At 44.5% G+C, this 25,199-nt stretch overlaps 3 protein-coding genes across 11 annotated transcripts; 1 reads left to right on the top strand and 2 right to left on the bottom strand.

The window, feature by feature from the left end:
• The first annotated feature begins 1,373 nt into the window (after positions 1–1,373).
• On the top strand, positions 1,374–4,566 carry LOC136487575 (uncharacterized). Of its 5 annotated transcripts, XR_010767301.1 has the most exons (4): positions 1,374–2,070; positions 2,161–3,796; positions 3,970–4,069; positions 4,183–4,565. XR_010767301.1 is itself a non-coding variant. In XM_066484700.1 (3 exons), exons 1-2 carry the CDS (start codon positions 3,036–3,038, stop codon positions 4,025–4,027), a joined length of 819 nt encoding a protein of 272 aa, XP_066340797.1. In that variant the 5' UTR covers positions 1,374–3,035; the 3' UTR covers positions 4,028–4,069; positions 4,188–4,562. The 5 variants fall into 5 exon arrangements, 2 of the variants coding, with proteins under 2 accessions (XP_066340797.1, XP_066340796.1); XR_010767300.1 differs by having other exon boundaries at positions 1,374–3,796; positions 4,188–4,566; XR_010767299.1 differs by having other exon boundaries at positions 1,374–3,796.
• Positions 4,567–5,408: 842 nt separating this feature from the next.
• LOC136486165 (probable serine/threonine-protein kinase WNK7) lies at positions 5,409–12,355 on the bottom strand. 2 transcript variants are annotated; one of them, XM_066482970.1, is made up of 4 exons: positions 11,965–12,355; positions 11,033–11,819; positions 7,786–9,208; positions 5,409–6,122 (listed from the first exon to the last, which is right to left on the bottom strand). In XM_066482970.1, exons 2-4 carry the CDS (start codon positions 11,135–11,137, stop codon positions 5,647–5,649), a joined length of 2,004 nt encoding a protein of 667 aa, XP_066339067.1. In that variant the 5' UTR covers positions 11,138–11,819; positions 11,965–12,355; the 3' UTR covers positions 5,409–5,646. The 2 variants fall into 2 exon arrangements, with proteins under 2 accessions (XP_066339067.1, XP_066339066.1); XM_066482969.1 differs by having other exon boundaries at positions 5,409–6,209; positions 11,965–12,353.
• A 2,118-nt stretch (positions 12,356–14,473) lies between these two features.
• LOC136486163 (uncharacterized) lies at positions 14,474–24,503 on the bottom strand. 4 transcript variants are annotated; one of them, XR_010766686.1, is made up of 10 exons: positions 23,531–24,499; positions 21,681–21,866; positions 21,042–21,134; positions 20,651–20,833; positions 20,439–20,541; positions 20,169–20,354; positions 18,342–19,321; positions 17,559–18,049; positions 16,683–16,863; positions 14,474–14,714 (listed from the first exon to the last, which is right to left on the bottom strand). XR_010766686.1 is itself a non-coding variant. In XM_066482967.1 (9 exons), exons 1-9 carry the CDS (start codon positions 23,738–23,740, stop codon positions 16,800–16,802), a joined length of 2,496 nt encoding a protein of 831 aa, XP_066339064.1. In that variant the 5' UTR covers positions 23,741–24,498; the 3' UTR covers positions 16,124–16,799. The 4 variants fall into 4 exon arrangements, 2 of the variants coding, with proteins under 2 accessions (XP_066339064.1, XP_066339065.1); XM_066482967.1 differs by lacking the exon at positions 14,474–14,714 and having other exon boundaries at positions 16,124–16,863; positions 23,531–24,498; XM_066482968.1 differs by lacking the exon at positions 14,474–14,714 and having other exon boundaries at positions 16,829–16,959; positions 23,531–24,501.
• Between the last annotated feature and the right edge of the window lie 696 nt (positions 24,504–25,199).

The raw sequence follows: 25,199 nt of genomic DNA, 5'->3' as shown, positions 1-25,199 counted from the left end.
CAAAGTTGGGAGAGATGATAGGGAGAGCACGCTAGAACCCTAGCTAAAGTCCAAGAGGAGGAGAGAGGAAGGAGGAGAAGAAGGCCTACCTCGCGCTGATCCACCACCGCCGACTGCACCGGATCCGCCATGGCCAGCGCTGGCGCAGGGAGGAGGTCGCCGGGGAGGTGCTCGCCAGAGAGAGAGAGAGAGAGAGAGAGAGAGAGAGAGAGGTGCAGGAGGGAGGGAGAGGTGTGCGGGCGGGTCCACCGGAGCATGCACGATTATTTGTTAGCTTTTTCAGATAAATATTAACAGCATCATACATTGTTAAGAATTAGATCTTCCTATTATTTTTCTATCTCTTTCTTCATTATTGCTTACTACGTATCTAGTTTGTCTCCACAAGACACCCTCTAATTAGCTAATTAATTATAATTAGTGCTTTGCTTGTTTTCTCTCTCCGAATTGGTCTCCAATGATATATCTATATTATTTAGAGTTAGTCTTCATGTTATCTCCATTATTCCTGTTATTATAATTAGATTGATGGAGGGAAGTTAAAGGCCTAAAGCGAACTGAGCCTATCTCAGTTGGTTAGGTTCCTTGTGGTGGAACTTGCCCACCTGGATTTAAGTCCTCGACTTGGCATGGGTGCTCGTATTTTTCTGGATTTATCTAGGATTTAACGACGTTATGCTTTCAAAGGTAGGTGACGTTTCCGTCGACAACGAGGCGCCTATGGTGGTTTCTTCAATCTCGAGATGTGCGAGCACAGTCTTTTGAAGGTGCTCATATGGGTAGAGCGTGTATGTGTGTTCATAGGAGTGAATGTGCGTGCGTGTTGAACGCCTGCGTTTGTACCTGTGTAATTCGCAAAAAAAAAAAGTTAATGGCCTAGAGCTAATTAATTTTGTTCTCTTCTCTATAATATTCATTGCTCTAGTTTTAGTTTTGTAGTTTTCTTTTGTAATGTAACAAATATTTTGTTTGTTTGTTATGTGTATACGCTTATCGTATATGTAATTTTATCACGCTCCCGGCTCCGCTGTATCTAAATCCTCGCTCGACCCCTAACCACACGTCATTGACGGAACGAGCATTGGCCGTCGAGAGAGTCTTCTACAGTTGTGACAGACAACGACGGACGAAGAAAATACAGATACGGACAGTGAGTGTAGCTAGTACAGATAGTGAGTGTAGCCGTGTAGGCCAAGCGCGTGTGGAGGAACGTGGTGCCAACCACACAACGCTTATCGACGACGACGGAAGCCAACAGCCTCTTCCTGTGGTTAGAAATGTACGCTAAAGATGAAGGAAGAGTAAACACGCGTGCAAGCCAATTACGACGACCAAGCTAGCTAGCCTAGCTTGCCCTTTTCTTTTCCAGAAGAAGAAAGCTAGGTACCGCTGCTTGTAGTATTAATTCCGTTGTCCTCCACTGCATCTGCCGCGACCCAGAGCAAAGCAACACCTTCCTCTCCGATTCTTGCTGTCCTGTGCTGTGTGCCTCCGTCCGATCCTCCCAAATCTTTAGCTCCGATCCCTGCTGCACTGCATACCTGCACTCCTGCAGGGTGCAGCGTCCATGCCCGTACGTGTTCACGATGCGGCGAGCCATGAGAGAGAATGAGGTCGTCACTGCTGTCTCCATGGCTGCCATCTCCTCCACACTAGTGCTCGTTGGCCGTGTGGTGACCGTGACGCTGAGCCTCGAAGCCAAGCTCATGGCCCTGTCGTTGGTATGGTTTGGCCTCTACCGGCTTCAGCGTGTCCTGGTGGGAAAGCGGCGTTACTCTGGGCACTGGCTCGTGCAGTACGGTGCAATGGCGGCCTACTATCTCCCCACTCCTCTCGCATTTTACGCTGCCAGTGCTGTGTGCTCCACCTCCCACATCGATGGATCTACTCCTTTCCTCGTGCTCGGAGTCGGCCGCATGTTTCGCTTCAGTGTTCCAGTTCGAATGGGAGTACCGCTTGTCTCCAACATGAGAGCCTATTCTCTCCGCGACCGCCCACGAGATCGTTGCAATTCTCTCATGTGGCTAGTCTTCCTTGGTTGGGTAGATTGGGAATGGGCTCGGATTTCCGGTGCGAACCTCCTAAAACGACTGCAATTAGTTGGGCATATGGCTGTATATTTTGGCATGCTGTTGATCATTCTGTTTGATAATACATCAGAATCTACCTTGGATTGTCAGACCAAAGCAGTTGCTGACTACATGAAGCAGCGGGAGTCCAGCAAGTCGTCGTCAACAAGCTCACCCTTCTTTGATGATGATGATGATGCTAACAGTAACAGCAGCCTGCAGCTGGATTATTGTTGCAGATATCCCTTTGTGCAGGGGGAAAATGGGGAATGGGTCACTGTCAAAGATCTGGTGCATCGGGATGACCATCCGAATGAGGACAAGGACATTTGCCTCTCCTATAGTTTGTGCCGGCTTTTAGCAAGGCGCTACTATGGGTTTCACTGCGCGGAAGAAGGAGATGACATGGTGCGCCGTTTTGCGTTGGCCGACCTAGGAAGAAGAGATGGCTACAAGAGGGCATTCAAAACTGTTGAGGTGCAGTTGGCTTTCCTTCACGATTACTTCTTCACCGCCTCCCTCCCAATCACACAACTGGGATTGCATTACACTCAAGTTGCACAACCATCAACCACCGTGGTAATCTTTCTGGTTGCCATTCTAAAACGTTCTAGTATTGTTGGACAGGATTCGATTCCCATGTTAGTAATGGTATCGCTGGGTTTGCTAATGTCACTTTTTGGCGAACAATGTGGGTGGCTACTTCTACCGGTTCAAGATCTTTTGGCTATCTATTGGCGTCCAGTACACGCCGCATTTCGTAAACTCAATTGTCTCCCCAACAGCCGCCCCACCACCAACGGATTGGTGAGACGATTATTCCGCTTTAGGCCTAATCCTAATGTGCAGGATGTATTTGATGGCGTTTACTGGAGGAACAAAATAGGCCAATAATACTCAATTCTCCAAGACTACAACCGTCATACCTCTCGCAAGAAGGCACTTGTAGCCTGGTTCCACGGAACTATGCTATCCCAACCGTCATATGAGTTCATCAAGCATCTCCCAGTAGAAGAAGAAGAAGTCGATATAAAGAAGCTGGACAGCATGAGAGAGTTGGTTGCCGATACTCTCCAGGCTATAGATGGCCCACCAACAAATGGTAGCAGATCTCTGAAGATAAACCTGGACGGTGCTGATTATGATTGGTTATGGACCTGCAAGCAAGAAACTCACACGGACACCATCCTCATATGGCACATAGCAACCTGTTACTGTGACATGACACCAATAAGTGATGACCTATTGGTGAAATGGCATCATGAAGCTGCCACAGCATTGTCAAGATACTGCGCCTACCTGGTGGCCTTTCTTCCGGAGTTCCTCCCGGAGCATAGCCTGACCACCAAACAAGTGTTTCAAAGAGTCTTGGAGGAAGCACAGCAAGAACTAGGAACAAAGCCAATGAAGGACGAGGAGAAGCGCACCAAGATACGAGGGCTACAGCTACCGCACCAGCGTGAGCAGCTGACGACCTTTCACAAGGGTGTTGAGCTGGGGCGACAACTGGAGATGATCGATGACGACAAGGTACGCTGGAGGTTCATTGCAGAGTTCTGGGCGGAGACAATCCTGTACGTCGCGCCGTCCGACAACGCGGAGGCACACATCGAGCACCTGGCCAAAGGTGGGGAGTTCATCACGCACCTCTGGGCCATGCTCTCCAACGCCGGAATCCTAAAGCGGGCCGCAGGGGAATGGCATCCGCCTGCTTCCACTACCAAAAAGTAAGCAATGTGTGGGCTACACGGCTAGCCGTAGGGTGCAAAAACACCTAGCTTGTCAATCGTTTGTACTCAAGCCTCCTACTGGTGTGATGTTAGGTCTCGCAAATTTTGGTTTTTGGTTTTGTTGGTCCATTCTTTCTAGCTTCATGGGATTTTTTTTGCTTATTATGCAGAGAACCACCAAAGAAGATAGAGAAGACCAAAGCAAGAACTCGGGAATGTCCCTTTTAACGATGAAGCATAATCAACATCCTCCACGTCGTTTCCACCAATGTTAGCAATTCTACACACTTGTCTTCTGTGATTCTTTGCTATATGCATGCACCAAATATAGATGTTTCTTTGCTGTGAGAATTCCTGATTTTTATTGTTATATGTGTGCACAGCGCAGGTATAAAGGCCCAAGGAAGAAGCAAGCTAAAATTAAGGCTATTTCACAGACCTGCAATGGCCATTAGAACTTTAGAAGCAAAGAAACTTGATCCTTCTAGCTCTGCAGCGAGCACAATAGTGATCAGCTTGTGCTTTTGTGCTTAGTTACCTACTTATTACCTTTTATTGAATCTGGTGAATCATGCTTGGGCTTATGTGTGGCCATGTTTTGAACCCACAGTGTTGAACTTCTTATGTTGTGTTTCAGACTTTAATTTTGTCAACTATGTGTTGCACCCGATGGTACGTGGCCTCATGTATTGGCTTGTTTTGTTGAACATGTAGTATTGACCTAGCTTTGATGAACATGTTCTATGGAATCAAGCTGCGTTCAACACTTGAACCTGTTATAAGTTGTGTGATGGTTATTATTATATATTGTTATATTATCTTGTGATCTCGTTTGTCTATGCTACAAAATGTTGTCCTATTTACCAATCATGTATGCTTCGTTTTGCTAACTTTTTTTTTTTAAACGAACCGGCAGGAGAGCTGCATATCAAAAAGGAGAAAGCCAAAGGTGGCCACAGTAGCACTGTACAAGGTGCTTTAGTCTGCCACTTCGTTTTGCCAACTGGGGCTATAGAGAAGATAAATCTTGCCATTGATGTGGAAACAAAATGAGAATGTGACGTTTACATATTTGTGAAACAAATGCCACAGTTGGTGAAAAACGTTTCATTGTTGTCCTAAGAATCCAAGCTGGGACAAAATCAAATTGACCTTAGGGGTAAATCCATCATTTCACTGCTACTAAACAGTCCAATTAACAACAGCATCATACATGACAAAAATATTAAAGTACATGTCAAACAAGACATAAATATTAGCCTGCCACTTGTAGAGAGTAACCATGTCAGTGTGTGGGCTGCTATTACGCTGCTTGTTACTCGTGTGTACTCAAGCCTCCGGCTGTGATGTTGGGCTGTCAGGCCCATTTTGCTTTAGGACATCTATTTTCTTTCTAATGTAATTCATGAATTGTTTCATGTAACACCCCTACTCTTTCTGAAATGTTTCTTCCATATACTCCTGTCAGTCTGTTAGTCAGAACTTTTATAAAAAAAAAAACTAACATTGAGCGTATAAATAGATCTATATTGATATAAGGGGAGTACTATAGTTTTTTATGGTATATACGGGGAATTTATTTTTTTAAAAAACTTATAGGTACTTCAGCAACAGTAATATGTACAGAGCCACACATTATATGTTGCAACAAGTTTGTAACAAACTTTAGCAGTGTGGCATGCTAAGCCTATGCTCTTTTTTTCAAAAATATACACATATTTTTGCTTGCATGGTGGGTGAACCGAACCAGTTCTCACTCGCCAAATCTCCCAGCTGCATGCATGTACAGTACAATACTCTCATCCCACAGAATGGTTCAAAAAGAACACAAAAATTCGATGGGATTGCTAGCCGGGACTAAAGCATGATTGCATGAAGTACTGCTGCTTATCGTCGAGCGGCTGCTTGCCGCCGCCTGGTCTCCTGATGCCGCGCTCGAGGCCGCCGCGCGCGGCCGCCGACGCGGACGACGACGAGGCGGAGGGCGAGGTGGTGGTGGGCGCGCGGAAGCCGATGTTCTCGACGGCGCCGACGGTGTTAAAGAAGAGGCGGCGGTTGAGCTCCTCCACCAGCGTGCGGTGCAGCAGCTGGCTCCGCATGTCAACCATCGACCGGTTCCGCGTCATCCTCCTCCGCCGGCTGGTCCCGTCGTTGTCCTCCCGACGCCGCGGCCGCCCGGCGTGCTGGTGCTGCGGCGACATGCTGCACTGCCGCTGCAGCTGCCGCGCGAGCATGGAGGCGGAGCTGCCGCCGCCGCCGAACCTTGTCTTGGACGAGCCGCTGCCGGTGCAGCAGCTGGGCATGGGCTCCGCCTCGTCGGCACCTGAGGCGTAATGCAGAGGAGAGTACTTACCGGAGTGCACGGAGCTCATGTCATCGTCGTCGCTTAAAGCGTACCAGTGATGATGATCTACACCAACAAAGTTTTTTTCAAAAAAGAAAATGCACACGTGTCAAGGCTCAATGTCACAGCACTCTCCCGTGCATGTGTGCACACTGTGTCATGTATGTATGTACAGTTATAAGCATCTAGATACAATCTATGTCCATATACATAATAAATAAAGTTATATTATATATCCAAATATTGGACGCAGCTAACTTATGGCCGGGGCCGGGGCGGCCGATTTGGCTTGCGCCCTATAAGCTCATCTTCTTCCTCGTGGCATCTTCTCTCTCCAGCTACCCTCGCCTTGCCGCTGCCCATCGCCCTGCCACGACGTGCTAGGGTTTCACCGAAGCTCTGCCAAGGCCATGGAGGTCTCCCGCCCCAACCTGGCTCGACTGCCTCCACTGTCGTCAGCATCAGCGACCTCCAGCCATTCCCACCACCTAGCCAGCCTTCCTTCCCCTCCAAACCCCTTCTCTTCTAAGGTCGCCGGTGTTGAGAAAGAAGAGAGAAGAGAAGCTCACCAAGTTGGGGAAGATGAGAAGGAGAGAGAGGAGAAACCCGCTGGAATCCTAACGCGCACATCCAAGAGGAGGAGGACCCACCTCGCCAGCACCGCTGGCGCAACAACCCACTCTGCAGCTGCCAGAACATGCTGCCATGTGGGGAGAGAAGGAAACACATGCACGTGTGCATGGAAAGGAGTGCGCGTGCGTGCGTGCGTGTGGGGAGGAGGCCGTGCAGTGGCCACTTTGCCCTAAATATTTTAGAACCACTTATAATTTAAAATAAAAGGGACTATATAGCACCGTAACACAAACATAAATTGTGGTCATGCTGTGGATAACGAACAAAAAAAGATGTTAAGTATTAAGAAAAAATTAAAATAACTTATAATTTGAAATGAATGGACTATATATCGTCACAACACGAAATATAAGTCAAGGTCATGCCTACGTGGACAACGAACAAAACACATGTCGGCAGGCATTTGGGGACCGTTGATGCCCTACGTGTGTACTGCATGCACCTTGCTAGTGTCAAAATTGTCCTGCCTGCACGTACGGTGATACGACTGCTGCATGCGGTCCCAAAAAAAAAATGAAAGAGGACAATGAACCAGAGGCACCATAGTCAACATTTCGGCGCAGGTCCAATTCATCGGTTGCCTACGTCATGCACTACACGTAGGTACAAAAGCAGTTGAACAAAGATGCCCCTATATAGGATATGTCATACATACACGTATGACATGTGCATTTTGATACGTTTCGACCAGACCTTACTAAACCTTGGGCCTAAATAATTCAAGATCAGCACACCAAATCTCAAAATTTACATCTACTCGACTACTCCCTCTAGTGGCGTCATATTTGCATATTTTTATAGAAAAAGTTCTAGTTTTTGAAACAAATACCCTCCAATCACATTCAATCATTCAAATTCAATTTGTAGCATTCAAAAAGATTCAATCTGTAAATAAAAGGCATTTTGTAGCCAAAGGTTTGGGACGGTAGCCTTAAAATAACTCTAAATTTAAATAAATTAAAGTTGGTCGTGTCAAATACCGAAGGTATTTTGGGATGGATGCGGTTACCTTTGGACCAGCCACCGCCACGTGGGCCAGGGAAGCCTCCAGAGGCGTAAGGCCCCATCCCGCAGTGAGAGCCATGAGAGGAGGCGGGAGACGAGGAGAGGTAGCAGCAGAAGGGCGGAGGCCGCTCCTCGTCGTTTTCGTCATCGTCATCGTCGGCGTCACGTTCCGCGTACGTGTACTCGTGCTGCTGCTGCGCTCGCCCCGGCAGCAGCCTGCCGATCTCCTGCTGGATCATGGCGGCGATCTCCGGCGCGTCCCGGTCCGTGATGTCCAGCTCCTTCACCATCTCCTGCGCCACCTCCGCCGCCGTGTCGCTCGCCATGTCGAACGGGAAGTAGATGTTGCGCGCGTGCCCCGTCGCCTCGTCGGCGATCTGTACTTTCAGGAAGATGGTGTCCTCCTCCGCGTTCAGCTTCCCAGTGATGGTCATGTCGTTCCTGGGCGGCGGATGCTGTGGGTCCTGATGATGCTCGCCCTCGTCGTCGTCCAACGACGACGACGCCGAGACGACATCGTCGGCGGAGCTACTACACGTCGAGGGCGGCGGAACGCCGGCAGCGGCAACAGCAGCTGGCAACGGCGCCGGCACTGTCACTGGCACCGTGCCAGCAGCAGCAACATGGTGGTGGCGGTGACCATGGTCGTCGATGAGGAAAGGGTCCAGCAGCAGCTCGGCGGCGGACGGGCGGTTGGCGGCGGGGACGAGGCAGCGTCCGATGAACCTGCGCGCGTCGTCGTCGTCCACCCGGTGGAACGCGTCGGGGAGCCTGCCGGCGGTGACCTTCTTGTAGATCTGCGCCGGGTTGGAGCACTCACTGTACGGGTACTCGACGGTGAGCATCTCCAGCATGCACATCCCGAACGCGTACACGTCAACCCTCTCGTCGTACTCCTCGTCGTACATCTCGGGCGCCATGAACTCGGGCGTCCCGATCACGCTGTGCGCGGCGCCGCCCCGGCGGCCGAGCACGGCGGCGAGGCCCAGGTCGCCGATCTTCACCTGCCCCTGGTGCCCGTTGACGAAGATGTTGTCGCACTTGAGGTCGCGGTGGATCACCGGCGGGTCGCGCGCGTGGAGGTAGGCCAGGCCGCCGAGCAGCTGCCGCGCCCACGACCGGACGGCGCGGAGGCTCACCCGAGGGTACCGGAGCCGGTAGGACCGCAGCGTGCCGGAGGAGAAGAGCTCGGTGATGAAGTTGAAGCTGCGCCCCGGCACGTCCACCCACGAGGCGTGGAAGCCGATGATGCCGTCGTGACGGAGCGAGCTCAGCAGCTGCACCTCCGAGTACATGCGCTGCACGGCGTCCGGCGAACGGAGCACGTCGGCGAGGCTCGCCTGGTTCCACGCCACCTCCACGCCCCGCTCCTCGTCGAAGCCCCGGTACACCGACTTCATGGCGCCTTTCCCCAGGAGCTCATCGAACTGATGTTCCATATGCATGTATATGTACACGTGTCGCCACGTCGACATATATACGTGCAAAATTAAGTACTTTGAATTAGCAATAAATTTAGTAATCATTTTTTTGGAACCCATTTAGTAATGATATTCTTCTCTGATGTCTTTATATAAAAAGAAGGAATTCTACTTTGATGCTAAAATACATGCATACACTGTTACTAAACTAACACACATGCAAGGAAGTGCTGAAAAGATGAGAAAAAGTGAAGTAGACGATTTGATCTTGATCCCAATAGAAAGAAGAAAAGATGAAGCACTGCACCATATCTTTAGGACATGACATGGCAACGGCACATCCTTTCTGAAGATTTCAAAGCATCTTATAATTGGCATCTTGACACATGCATGCAATGGGAAGAAAGAAAGAAAAACTAAGCTAACAGTTAGCATATCCAAGTTGGGAAAGTTCAAATACCAATCAAACACCTACTCTGACTACCGCTGGATAAAAAGTTGGCACTCTTTTCTGATTGGAAGTGGAATAATCACACAACCTGCAGGCTTTCACCATCCCAAAATTAATGATGATGATCCCCTAGTTGACCAAGTATATAGAATACTATGTATTATTGGTATTATTATCATCATCTATATCTTTCTGTATGAACAGCAATTGTTTAGAATTGTTCATACATGCATGATGCCATCTGATCTGTGAATCCATCTGAGCAACTGATTTTTTTTTAATTAATAAAGTATGTAGGAGTTGTAGGTACAAACTCTGATCTAGCTAAACATATGTTTAATGATATATCTGGTGGTTCAACTTTTCATGCTGCTAACTGTTTGTACTTTATGGCAATCAAGTACAATAGGGTCCCATTCGCTGGTCTGAATCTTGGCTGAAACTGGCTGAAAAACATTGTTCCGGTTGAATTGTTGTGAGAGAAAACGTTGTTCCGGCTGAAAAAACAAGCTGAATATAGGATAAGCCAAACGAGGCCTAGGTGAGATGCTACTGCAAACAAGATCACCCATAATATTTTCCTGTTACAAGCTAGGACGATGTCCTTTTGTACTGCAACACAGGGAAGCCTTACATATAATCCAGAAAAAATGACAGATTTTATTTTTGTTTTAATTTCCAGAAAAGAGAAAAACAAGTCATCAGACTACTTTTTTTTACATGGCTTGACAACAAACCTTTCTAGTTTATGTACGGAATTTTAAAAAAAAAACTGAAAAAAAAGGATGTGCACCTCCTTTGTTTATATATCCTAGGCACGCAGCAAAAGCCAAATGGGCATTGGAGGCAAAAGAAAAAAAGGCTCAATAATTGTGCCCTGTTTTAGAGGTAGTTCCGATGTGCACATCACTAGCTATGTGGAATAATCCATTCTTAAACAAGATGCTTAGAAATATATATGAACTCTCTACATACGAGCCTCTGATTAATGTTGATGGAGTCATGGCATAACTATAGTTTTACTAGTAATTATAGAAGGTAGTGCCAATAACAAAATAGAGCTGGCTAGCTATAGCTAGGACAAGGATAGGGAATAGAGGAAACAAGCAAGAGAATGATTACGCGCTGACAACACTCATAACCAATCTACCAAATTTTGTTGATTCAAAAGATGATCGAGGTTGTTCATGTAATTAGTAGCAATACATAGAAGCTAGCTACTATTCCAAATCTGAAGAGGAAGAACATGCATATTTTGAACGAAAAGGCAAAGAAGAAGTTGTCTACAACACGGGACAAAGAACATGCGTATTCATCACTATTCAATCACCAATTGGAAGGAAGAAAAACCAAAGAAGAAGAAGGGCATGCATGCGTACCCGACCATAGCGACCGGTGGGGTCAGTCTCGACGTATCCGTTGTCGCCCACCCTCGCCGCCCTCTCGGGCCGCCGGCCGCCGCCGCACCGCCGTGTCACCGACATGGTCGGCTCCACGGAGCTTTATTTGGGTGGTGCAGCAGCAGCAGCAGACAGAGAAGTAACCTAGTATATATCTGGCTTTGTATGTATGGAGAGCCTGCCTAGCTAATCGATGGATGGAAGCAGGCAAGCAGCAGTAAAGCAAACTAGAAGTGGAGGAAGAGCTGTGGGCGGCCTGTGCTAGAGGGCGCCGCCAGGAGCGAGGAGGTTGTGGTTGTGGGTGTGGGTGTCGTCGTAGGCGAAGAGGATGAAGACGCGGAAGAGGAGCCAGCTGAGGCAGGAGAAGTCGTCCGGCGCCATGGACAACGACGACGGCCCGGAGGTGGAGACCCCCGCGTGCGCGTGCGCGTGGTGCGCGGCGCCGAGGCAGCGGCAACGGCAGCGGCAGGGCCGTGCACTCATCTGACTCTGACGACACCAGCTAGTTATATGTGGCAGGCAGCAGAGACCGAGCACGGAACTGCAGTGCGTGGTGGTAGGCTGAAACCTCTGAAGCTGAGTGATGTATGGCCGGTGGATGGATGGAACAGGACAGGATGCCTTGTCTCCCTCCAAGCAACTTTGCAGATTCAATGAGTGCAGCTCTATTCTGCAGTCACCTCAGTTTTTTCTTTCCCCGCGCATGCAGCTGCAACAGGCACCAATCGTGCTAGTCACCACCGTCTGCGTCCCTTGATCGATCGAGCTGTGACAAGCCCACACACAGACAAAGTGCAGTGCTTGAGAGGTATATAGATAGATACATAAATACAGAGACATGAATTGAAGGGATAGATATAGATAGATAAACGATGGAAAAATAGCGGCCGGTGCAGGGAATATGTATGTACCTGAGTAGCCAACAAGAAGTCGACCTCGCTCGTCCCTGCCCTTGCTGTCACCTGGAATTAAAGGCGACTATGTGTGGAAGAAACGAAGGGTGGGGAGATTTTTGCTTCTCTCTGATCAGATCAGCTGGTTCATCTGGCTAGCTGATGAAGAAGTGATGAGAATGAGATCCTGCGAGTCCCGTTTGCAGCTGCAACTACAAGGACCTGAACTTGAAGAATCTGTGCCTGGGAAGAAGCATCTTCGATTCTGCGCGCGTGTGTGTCTGCGTGTCGTGTGTGGATTTAATTTGTCTGCTGGAACTTGTGTGCAAGAAATGGGCTGGCACCTGACCTGGCAGAGAGCTTGAGCTGCAGGGATTTTGGCTCTGAGACTGAAAGGGGGATCGATGATGCAGGTGCTTCAGTTCAGAGTTGAAATGGAATATGTAGCAGCAGCGGTTGAAGGTGGTGGGTGGGGGGAGCCTAAAACAAAGTTACGTTAACCAATTCAATTAGTAATAATGATACATACAATGCGTATGTCGCGCTCTGATCTGCAAAAATATTAAAATGAGTGCAAGTTTGTTTTCTCAATAATACTGGTGATGATGATTCTTGGTTGACTTTGCTCATTACTACCAATTTCTTCAGCAAGCTCTGGCACCTTATTATATTCTCTTATCTGCACTTCATTTTTTGCTCTAAGGAATATCATATCATTGTTAATTCTATTACGATACTACACATAATGTGACGTGGCTCCAGCTGATTATTGCATTATTGTGGCACTACTAATTAATATATCAGGTTGGAAATAAATCGTGGCACCATGCATATATTCAGGAAATTAGTGGCCATCTTTTTCATTCATTCAGGGTTCAAGATTCCTCATGAGTGTCGTTTTCGTTTTCATGGCCAGCCAGCGCCCCTATCCTTGTGCTTGTGGGGTACGAGTAGCACCACCACCGGCTCAAACCTGAAGACGGTTCCCCACTGATGGCGACACAACTGCTCCTTATTAGCAATGACCAATCATGCATACGACGTCTTCAAAGGGAGTACGTGTCAGGCCACATGTCTCTTCTATCTATGAGAACATTAATCCAGCCCGGATTATGTACACAAGAAAGAACATGACCGTTTGCTGAGCCTAATAACTCAAATGGTTAGGTTCTTTTTTCATTATTTCTTGAACTATTTTTGCACTTGTACCTAAACTTTGTTCCTTTCTGTTTTCAATAAATACTGCAGGGCCAAAGCCCCTCTAGATTCCCAAAAAAAAAATGGTTAGGTTTCTTTTGTTGGATCGTGTCCATCTAGGTTGAGTTACCCATCTGCAAGGGGTCTCTGGTGTCTTCACCAAAATATCTCGAAGACGTTCGTGGTGGTAGAATATATGTGCATGTATGTAAGGGTCTGTTTTGTGTATTGAAAAAAAAAACAGAACATCGCTACTTTTAATTTGTAGTATGTTAAGATATATAGTCCATCTGTCAAAAGTAAAACTATCCTAGTTTGGCTAAGTTTATAGAGAAAATATCGATATTTATGACACGAAATAGATATGCTATGAAAATACATTTTGTAAATAAAGATTTAATGCTACTAATGTAGTATACAAATATTAATATCTTTTTGTACAAACTTGATTAGCTTACCATTGCAATGGTTTGACTGAACACAAAACTACAATGGTAGTCGTTCCCCCCCCCCCCCCCCCCCCCCCCCCCCCAAAAAAAAATACAATGGTAGTCTTTCTTAGGATAAGAGTGGGTACAAACTAGCTTCTCCTATACTCCTCCGTCCCTAAATAATTGTTGTTTTCGCTTTTCGAGAAATAACTTTGACTAAATATATAAAAACAAATATTTATACTTATGATATAAAATTAATATTATTAGATAGATCGTTAAATTTATTTTTATAATAAATTTATTTAGAGATACAAATGTTGCACGGATTTTCTACAAATTCAGTCAAACTAACGGAGATGGTACTAGCATCTGTACTCCCCCTACCAAAGTACAATTATTTTGCTAAATAAACTATGTGTGCAAAATGATCGCTGTCTGCTTATGTGGCAGACACGAGAGACAACTTTTGAGCTGGACGACGTAGCTCTTTGACAAAAGTTCAGTTAGCAAGCTGCAAACCACAACTTCAAGATTGGCTTAGTACCCAGGCAAAATGAATTTTGGGCCCCAGTATGACTTGACACCTGCTGCCACTAGCTATGCCCAGCAGTCAGCACTCGGCAGACATACCATGCCCCTCAATAATTCATAAAGATCCAATCTAAAGATCAAAATTGCTATCCACTAGGGGATCAGAATGCTGTGACAGATTGTAGCGCTAAGTCAACTCTGCAACGTATGCGATTTTGGTGCAACTGGGAGGAGAGAAAAATGGTCCTTCTGAATAACGAATCGCCACAAAATTTGCCTAGATATAACAAACATAAAGATAAGGGGGGTCAATTGTTAGTTTGACCCCTTTGACTTGGGAGCCAAGTGCTCCTGTAAAAAGAATCAACTTTCAAGAAATTGAAGAGTCAAAATTTGGTGTTTGACTCTTATTCTCTCTAAATGGAGCATGTTTTTGACTGTTCATACTATCGAAAAGGCGATATAGGAGGAAACATGTGTTTAAGACACAATTGATTTATTTTCTTTTTACAAGGGGAATGGAAACCAAGCGCACCCTAAATGAACCATTTTGCATGACTTGGTCCACATCTTCTTATTCTGCCCCTGCAGCTCCTGAAGGCCCACCTAATACAAGAGCAGCTTGGCCAAATCAAATCTTAAATTTTCTAAACATCGACTGCAATAATAGAGTATGTAGTAGAATCTACTGTTAACATCTATACGTCCCACCCCCCAATTCATCAATCAACACTATAAAAGTGAGCATAATTGAAGTGCATACGTACAGCATGTTAGTTAGTTTGACCTCAGTCTATAGGTGCAATATTTTGTAGAAATAATTGCTACTTGTTTACTGGAGTGTAACATCACATATGGAAATAAACAAACAGAATTATTGGTTATCAGTAGTGGTGAAATGGGATAGACAATAATCCTATATGGATGAGATGACATGCGTGGAAAACCACGATGTGTTTTTATTTCTACAATCTAATAATTCACAATAGATATGTTCCACTTTTTTGTATGAAAAAGAAAGAATGGGGTCGGTATGATAAAAGATGAGCAGTATCCGCACCATATTTGTATCCAACAAAGATATCTCAAAATATTCAATGAACTAACAAAATGAATGCTTTTTTAAAAGAAAATTGGATTTTTACCCACATTTTTCGGTTGACACAAATGCAATAAAATGTCCTCTAGCATGCAATGGGTTTTCTTGTTTATATATCTATATCTACTGAACCTTGCAGGCAGATGTGATTTGAAAGTGAAAGGTTCTGCTTCCCTATATGCTAGGTTTCGAGGTTTGGATTGGGTGAGGTTGGTTGGCAGTTTACGCTTGGGCCAATTATTGCAGTTTAAATTTTGACTAAGCCATTACATGATGCATGTTTGGTGAGTCTATCGATGAGCCCATCCTGAAATGAAAGAGACACAAAATGAGAATATTAGCAGAGCAGGTTGGCCCAAGCAAATTGTTTTTGAAAGGGAATCAGGCCTTCACTGTACACAGACTTGGTTGCTCCTGATCAGGGTTGCAGTACGACCTAAAGTACTCCTAGAAATAATTCAGAATTCATCAGCTTATTTATCGCAGTTCAAATTTGAAGTACTTTTAGAAATAATTCAGAGTTCATCAGCCTATTTATGCCAGTTCAAATTTAATATTGCAGGTGCATCCATCGAGTCAGAACCCTGATTCGCAAGTACACTTTCTTTTGGCAAGTATGGTTAACAAAGAATATCACCAAGTTTCATATTTCATTTTAGTGACATGATAGAGAAGGTTTACGATGTTTGAATATATAATTTTTACTGGACAGTGCAGGTTTTTTTTTTCTTTTTACCTGAAAAAATGAGACATTGAGCTTCAAGACAGCATAATGCTAGGTTACAAATTTGACAGATTATGCATATACAGGAACACACAACAAAGACATTTTCGGTTGGCAAAGACTAAATCTTCTTTTAAGACTAGTAAGTTTAACACATTCTGTATCACCTAATCCATTTTCAAGCAGCTAAAGTAACTGCAAACATTGGGGCCTTTCAACACAAGGCCTCGTTCGCTTCGCTGAAAAAACAAGTCAAAACACTGTTCCGGCTGATTTGTCGTGAGAGGAAAACACTGTTCCAGCTGAAAAAACAAGCTGAAAAAGACCTCCATCCCTCTACATGCAAACAGGGGCTATAACTCTAACCCCATTTCACGTGGACATGGACAAAATCCAGTTCTCCAATGAGCAATGATCCTGAGGTGAAAACAACAAAACTAGCTAGCTAGCTCTATTACTTTCCCTAGCATATCTGTTCCCCTTCGAGGGACGCCATAATCTGTAAAACTGAAACAAGGCCACAAGGGGGCTGTGCCCCTAAAAGTATCTACATGTCATCCAGTTTCAGAGCCCTTTTGCTTTCCTTTTTTCCCTTCCGTTTCTTGTTCTCCTTCTCTCTCTTTTCTTTTCTTTTTCTTTTTCTTTTTTCCTTCTCTTTTGTCGCAAAAAAGCTCAGTTACAGAAAGCACAAGCTGCGTTGCAGTGACAGTTCTTATGGCAACTCAGAAAAAGGAAGAAAAAACAGACGTACAGCGTGGGTTATGCGTTTGCCAAAGAACTCCGGCGCCCTGACATGCTGTCCCATTCCTGCGTTGGGAGCACACCATTCATCATTATCCTGTTGCCTCTCATACACACATCATCGACATCAACTGGATAGTGGCGGGAAGTCACCACTGTCCTTGAGACGGTATGGTTGAACTTGAACATTCCTGCAGATCGTATGGTATATGTGTTCAGCCATTGTAAACTCTGGAAATTGAGTGGAAAATCTTCAAGGTGAAACTCAAAAGGAGCGCAGTTTCAAGCTGAACTTTCAACAGAGGAAACAGACATGGTTAGAGTTAGCCAAAAGCATATCTTAATTCCATGGATTTGAGAACTTCACATATATACCCCAAACATGGTCTGAATAAGCAAGTAAAAATCTGTCCAAACACATCTGAAAAAACCTCTTGCAAATCCAACGATATCTAATATTTGTTGACCTTACATGATAATCATGTAGCCAATGGCAATTTAAATTATCTCACATTATTTGCAACTACCAATTAAAAAAACCTAAGCAACACATAATTGAAAGCTTAGGGGCTACAGTATAATTTACTTCATATATCAATTGCCCAAAAGTGAACAATAAGAGCATCTAGATAATTTTACAAAAACACCAACCTAACAAAGAGCCAAATTTATCTCATTGTTTGTAGCATGGAAATGTCCACTAATTGCATGTTTCTCCCTTGAATACGTAAGGAGAGCTGATTATCATTATATTAAGAACAAAAAGGGGTTGGAACCCATACAACACTCACTCACACCAAACAATAGACTAGCATACTAATTGCATGTTCTTCCCATCAGATAGTAATTGTTGGTATTGGCAACTAAAATATCGCAACACACTTACCTCATTCCGTTGGAACCCATTCCAGTGTTTTTCGCCATAGACATGGGGCTCACAGTCACAGGCCCAGAACCTTGATTGTTGGAGGCAGAACCTGATCTGCTAGCATGCTCTTTGGAGGCAACTTCCCTTGGCAACACCCCCAAGGTCCCAAACTCAAGTTTACTGTCTTGCGAGAGCATAAAACCATTGCCATGAAAATTATCCTTTCGAACCTGGGAAGATGGAGAATGCATTGGTACATTCAAAGGATCCCTTGGAGACTGGGAAGATGGTGATGGTATTGGTATATTCATTGGAGATGGGATTCCATGATCATTTGCACTAGGAGCATATATCTGCAGTGGTGGCTCATGCCTCAATTCGTCAAAAGGTATCATATCTACAGGTATATCCGGTCGGGCATGGTGGTGAAACTTTTGATAATTATTCTGATGGGAATGATTCCTTCCTCTCTCCCCACGTCCAGTAGGTGGTCTTTCCTTGCGCAAATTCTGAAGTGTCCCATGAGGCAGACAAAATTAGCATGAAAACAAGACAAAACTGTCCAAGCTATAAAAATTTGAGGACAAACCTAGGAAAAGTAACACTTCTGAAGTAAAAAACAGAAGCGTAATGGACAAATCATTGCATACAAAAGAATAGATGAAAACTGAATTACAAGAAAACGAGCATGTCTGTTCACACGTACGGCACGAGGAATGAAGATAACGAACATATGAACAAGTACCAGATGTTCCTTTAAGTTTTAAGAACATAAGATGAATGCTCAAGGAGGGAACGTACTGGGTCAGGAAAGTAGGTGCCTGTTCCACGAGCCCTCATAGCCATATGATCATCTGCTTGATACAATGGCCTATACACAAAATAGCCAGGCGGATAAACAGGACCAGGGACGACTCCATTCCTACTAGCATATCCATACAAATTTTTTCTGCCATGGCCATTTGATGGGTGCATGTTCTGATATTGCAGGGGAGGTGGCATAGGCATTGGATAGTATAACTGAGTCGTAGGACTGTCCTGATGGAAACCCTGTGCATACAGAAGATTATGAAAATTTGTATCGAAATCTCCAGTGAGATTTGGCACTGTGTCATTGGTGGTACCTCCAGGTTGTGTATCTGATGTTAAAACTGAATTAGATGTGCCCAGACCATCAATTAAGCCAGTAGAATAGGAGTAAGCATTATGCTTAGCATCGTCAATATAGTGGTGAGATCTGCCTGTAAACTGCTTTGCTGAAACCCCATGGTATGATGGGATTGTGTCATTTCTAACATCGACCTTCTTGCCGGTTTCTGATTGCAAGGTACAGGTTTCACTAGGTGTTGGTGAAGCTTCAGAGAAGTCGCCACCTGAATCAGTAGCTGTGTGACTCGTGGCATCACTATCTAGCAAACCCCAAGAAACAGATTTTATCTCCTTGTGGTCAGCCATAGAGTTACATTCTTTTTGCTTTACTGGGCCATGATTGTTGGAATCTGAAATGTTGATGTTACTGAGCTGATTAGACAGAACATTGCAGGAATTGTTGGGCGTAACCTTGTTGACTCTTTCCACATCTAAGACTGATGAAACAGGATCATTTGTAACAAGATCAGAAGAGCTCACCCAAACATCTGGCCTTAAACCAGTACGGTTTCTCTTTAGAGTGTTCCTGAAAAACTGATTGACTTCACTGACAGGACAAGAAGGCACTTGAAGAATCTTGCCAAGCTTACGAGCACCAAAATCAAATGCGCTGCGTATCCGGTAAAAGTTTCCTGCGCATGGAGCAGTGCAATAAAGATAAAATTCTTTTAGATAAAGAAATATCAGAATGAAGCACTTCAGCTGTGTACCACAAGAAAGCTATTCCTGTAAATCAAATGAAAAGCATAAATACTCACGAACTCAAAACATAATGAGATCAGTACTCATGTTCTGACGGAGAAATGGCAGCAGCATGTGATATTAATGTAGTGCAAAATGGTGAAAAGGTGTTGCAGATTGTGCTTACTGCTTAGGCACAGCACAATGGGTGGCTGGTAAGTGAGTGTAGACATACTATATTCTTAAATGGCAACAGTTTCTTCTATGCAAAACTGAAATGATAACTCTTGGGTGTGCATCAGCAATGTAGAAGAAACGCGGTCAATACAACATTAGATAGCAAGAATTATAGATTTGGAGTTTTGGACAGGCTAGATATGGAAGCAGCATATTTGAATAAGCACTTACGAAGCAGTACAACAATGGATGAGGGCAATCCACTTCAATCATGCATTAGGTGAAAAGATAGTGTGATGATGTAGGCAAAAGGATTGAATGAGACGAGGTCATAAAACCACAAATCATGAAATGAAACATTTTGTAAATTTTGCAGACAGTTCAAAAGTTTAGCTGAGCAGTCTGTGGAAGAAATATTCAAACTTGACAAAAACAAGTGAAGCAGGATTTTTTTTCTCTGACTGGCACTGTAAGTCCTTATGCAAATGGGCTCATACAAAGGTTTAAGGTTGGAACATCAAGTTGAGAATCTTATTGACAGATTTAAGTGACAAGAGAAAATTCAGGAATACATTATTCATTTCTATTATCATAATTGATGATCCAGAGGCAGGAACAAACCTTTACTGACACTGCGTCCAAGGTTATTACTCTGCTTTAGTGGATCAACTATATTTAGAAATCTTCGTGAGAATACTCTAGGATTTGTCTCAGAGTTTCTAGGGAGAACACTAAAAGACTCTGTGCATTCTTTTAGAAACTCCTCTCGTTGAAGAAAATCATCATCTTGGGTATCTGGTGGGTCAGCTGTTCAACAAAAGCATGTCAATGACCAATAATTGCAATCGAAAATAGACAACATTCTGCACACTTCAGAGTGCATTCACTTACTAACTAGCTCAGGTAGTGAAGATAAGGAAACAGGTCCAAACAAGCTGATCCCCTTATTGTCCCAATCAAATTTACTATAATAGTCAAGAAATCTATAGAGGACCTGCAGAAGGGCATATAGTCATCACACCCATAGGAAGGTATGTATCATGAAGAATGTCAATATAACATGGCAAAAAAAAAGCAGCAGAAAAATTTAAGACATAACTTACAGCCAATGGACCATCCAAAGACTTGTGGAAGATATGGAAAACGTATAAAACTAAAGTCTCCAAGGCATATGTGGATATTAGACCATGATGGGCACCAAGAATACGGCTTTCGTAATAGCACCAGTCTTTGACAAGCATTATGCTTCTCTTAAACAGGTGATTCTTTCCAAAGTTTTGATCGACCTACAGAAAAACTATTTATTATCAATATGTTTATCACTATGCAGTATGACATAAGGAACCACAAAGTGGAACTAATCCTCTTAGATCCTACGTATAGTAGGAAGGCAAGGGAACATTTTTTTCATCTTATTAAGAGTATCAAATCTGAGTTTTATGGACAAAAAAAAACTACACAACTCCATCTTTATGGCAACATTTGAAATATTACCTTCTCAAGGAAGCATAGTGTGCACAGCCCACCAATCTGATTAACTGAGATGTCTACGACAATGTTTTGTACCAAACATTTAACCAGCTTGACCTGCCACCAGGGAGATTTATGATCAGACAACAATATGTGAAACAAGAAGCTCGCATGTGCCCAAAATTTGTCCCTAGCCAACACATACAAAACAAGATGGATTTCTCCAATAATCTATGCCACACTACTGTGCATAGCAAGAGTGCAAGAACCCTCAAAAACTGCGATTGAAAATGTTATGAGTATTGGTAACTGCTTTTTTCCTTTTTATAGTCAGCCCAGTACCTGATGAAATATTGGCATATTCATAATTCCATATGCTCCAAAGATGTAATATGCAAGATGGAGAAGAGTTGCATTTAAGTACAATAAAATGGTATTTCTCCAATTTTACATAATGTGCACAAATAAGCACTTATAAGTAGAATGCAGGAATTATAAAAGTAAGTTCATTAAACAAGTGGAATGCATACAAAACAACCACCTCCAATAAGTGAAAACTCTAAAAAGATGGTATAGTGATGGTTGACCTCAAGTTAAATATATTCGAAACAAAGAGCAATATGGTACCTATAAAAAAAAGATTGATATGGCAGAGTGAAATACCTCAGCAGGGACATAATGGACATCCTTGACTTCAAATTCAGAATCTTTCCTTCGCTCTTCCAATTTTAGAATAGCACATACTTCATTTGCTAGATTCTCATCAGAAATCGCAGGGCCGAATAATGTCAAGTCAATATCTCCATCAGGAAGATATGTTTTCAATGGAACAGATCCAAATGGAAAGACCTATTTTTCACAAACACAGGAGGTTAGACTGTAGGTCTTTCTGTCTCACATGGCATTACAATAGCAGCAAGAAAGCATCAGAGCAGCACAAAATTTGGTAGAACAATGATATTTCACTCATGTGCATGTACACAAGTGCCACTAGTAGTAGTCAGATGTTATACATGTGAACATCTGGTAGAAGCAAACACGTAATGCGCCTAACTGATTTACTGATTTCATACATAGTTCAACTTAACCCTCTGTGTCTTGTATCCAATCTCAAGTTTTAACAAACGTTTGCTAGGTCTCATGTGTCCGCTTGTATAAACAGCAATAAGAAAACAACCTCCATAACACAGCCAGCCAGAAAACATCAAGTATTAAAGTATCACATGATAAGATCCTAGATTTATTGACTGGTTCGCTCCTAAGATTGGATCTTTTTCGTCCAATATTCACATTCCATGATTCTAGCACAAGTTTGGTAAAATCATAATAGCAGTTTAAATACGATCCTACCTGATTCGACCAATCCTAGTACGCAATTATGAATAAAGGTCCACCTTTTACTCACTCATATATTTAATTATTTGCATAGGCAAGGAGAGACAATTAATCTGGACTATTATTTTACATGCTTCTAATCTAATGTACAATGAAAGAAATTTATTATTAAGGCCTTGTTTGGATGCATGTGTATCAACTTCAATCCACATGTGTTGAAGTGGATTGGAATGGAACTTAGTTTAATTCCACTCCAATCCACTTCAACACATGTGGATCGAGATGAATACATGCTCATCCAAACAAAGCCTAAATGAATGACATGGTATATTTTAAATACTGCATGTGTATCTCAGATTAAATCAGGCAAGATCTTAGATTCTATGATTCAATCCTACAATTACATCCTAACAGACCATTCCAGCTGAACTCAAGATGTTCTGACTTGGCTGGGGCATAGGCGCATAGCAGACATGCAGCTGTTCCTTCTCGGGTAACATGAGTAACCTATGGAATGCCACGTCACAGAAAAATAAGACAGTAAGATACAAGGTATGTCCAGCCCTCCAATCACGATCATCAGTTTCACTGTGTTTAATGTGATAACATGCCGAGCTCCGACAGCCAATTCGCGGTCCCATTAAAGGTCCTCCCCGCCGAACCACGTGGAGGCTCAAGCGCGCAACCGACAAAGCAAATCAGTACGACTCTGTACTCATTCACCAATAAACACTTGACACCTCAAGTACCCAGCAAAAAACGGCAAGGGTTTGAATATACATACCGGTTTCGCGCGGCAATCACTAGGGTTAGGAAAATCACATGCCAGAAACAGCAACTAGAGCACAGCTAAGTGAAATCACAAGCATGGTAACTAGCAACTCAGCACTAAGCAGTATGAAGGAACCTATAATGTGTATCTTTAGCTTCAATTCGATTACCTAAATTCCTAAAATACAAAAAAATGGCACTAAAACTCTATGTTTTCCTCCTAAAGCACCTAAACAACCATTTGCATAATCTGAAGAATGTGATGTCTCATAGCACAACAGATACTGATAACGAAAACCTAGGTGTTTCACTCGCCCATGCTATTGAAGAATCAACGAGCCTTTAAGCTACAGAACACTGAGACCGCAAATGATTGTAGCAGGGAAGGTGACCGGAATGATGAATACCTGATACCGGGCTTGGAACCAGAAGAGGCGCTGGACGTACTCGATGACGGCGGCGCGGAGTTGCTCGGAGGCGGCGGTGGGCTGGATCTTGTTGACCACGGCGAGCGCGGCGGTCTCGAAGCGCCGCCACGCGTCCGGGGAGACGGACGCGGGGTCCGGGTGAGCCGGCACGGACTCGGGCACCGGCGAGCACTCGCTGATGTCCACCATGGCCACCCCCCGGGAGAGAGAGCCGCTAGCCGCTTGCTTCTTCCCCGGAGCTGGAGGAGGCGCCGCCAAGCAGCCGCTGGAGGAGGGAGGCGACGCAAGAACCGCCGCCGCAGCCGAAGCAGCCGCTGGAGGAGGCGGCGGCGACGCAGGAATCGCCGCCGTCGCCCGGGCAGGAACGGACGGGAAGGTGGGCGGGGGCGATCGGTACGGGCGAGGGGCAGCGATCTGCCCGCCGCCGCCGGCGAGGTAGGGCAAGGCAGGGAAGAGGGGGAGAGCTCGGGATTTGGGAGCACGGGGGGGCGAGCGGGGGGGATTTTAATGTCAGGAGAAAGAGGGAGAAAAAGGTCAGTTTTTTTTTTTCTTTCGGCGGGCGGCCGTTGCTTCGCTTTCCTCCTTGCCTCCACTTCCTCGCTTGCTCCCCTGGCCTGCGCCGCGAGGATAGAGATGACGCTGACGAGACGCCTGCGCGGCTCGCTGCTGCTGCTGCTGCTTTTCGGGGCTCGGCAGCACGCGCGCTCCTCGGCTCAATCTCGCCGCCGCCGGAGGAAGAAGAAGACGAAGAGGAGGCTTCAAGGCACGATTTCCTTTTCGCTTTTTTTTTTCCTTTCTTTTTTTTTTCTTCGATTCGATCGATCCAAATTCGGCGGCTTCACTTCACTGGCTTATGGCACGATGGATGATGTGATGGGTTTGCCGTTTGCGCATTGCTTGGTTTCTAATGCGGTTTGTTGTTTGTCACGGATCGAGCTTGCGTCGTCGTGGGTTGAACGAGGAAAGCAGCCTTGGTTGATTGGCTGATTGCAACTGCAATTCGCGTCGACTCGGCCCCCTTTCTCACCACTGTTCCTGTTCCTTGCAGGAAGAAGTCAAAGCGATTAGAGATTGACGACACACGTGAAAGAGAAAGCGGCTACCCTTCGGAATTGAAATGGTACTCTTCCCTGCCATTTATCTTGAACACATCAGAATCAGAAAGTTGGTAAAAAAAATCCTTTTTTGTTTTTCTTGAAAGACTAGAGTTGGTAAAATTGTTTTTTTATATATGTATACACATTCAAATAGACATAATTCTTGCTTGGATCATCCAACTTAATATAACTTTTATAGTGTGACATTTCAACATAAAAATGCACAATTTACCAAAACACGATACGAACAAGTTAAAAGGATCCTATATGTGCATCTTAGATGAAAATTAATAAGTATGTAATTTCCTTAAAGTGTACCATAAAAGTTGAAAGACAAGTTTTATAGAACGGCGATTAGACCCGCTATATTGTATGGAGCAGAATGTTGGCCTACAAAAAGATGACATGTCCAACAACTGAGTGTCGCGGAAATACGTATGTTGCATTGAATTTGTGGTCACACAAGGATGGATCGAATTCGGAACGATGATATACGTGACCGTCTAGGGGTAGCATAAATTGAAGAAAAGCTTGTCCAACATCAGTTGAGG

The sequence above is a fragment of the Miscanthus floridulus genome, chromosome 10 (assembly GCF_019320115.1).
Source record: "Miscanthus floridulus cultivar M001 chromosome 10, ASM1932011v1, whole genome shotgun sequence".
Lineage (NCBI taxonomy): Eukaryota > Viridiplantae > Streptophyta > Magnoliopsida > Poales > Poaceae > Miscanthus > Miscanthus floridulus.
The sequence above is the reverse complement of the archived record's forward strand: the minus strand, read 5'-3'. Positions and strand labels throughout refer to the sequence as shown.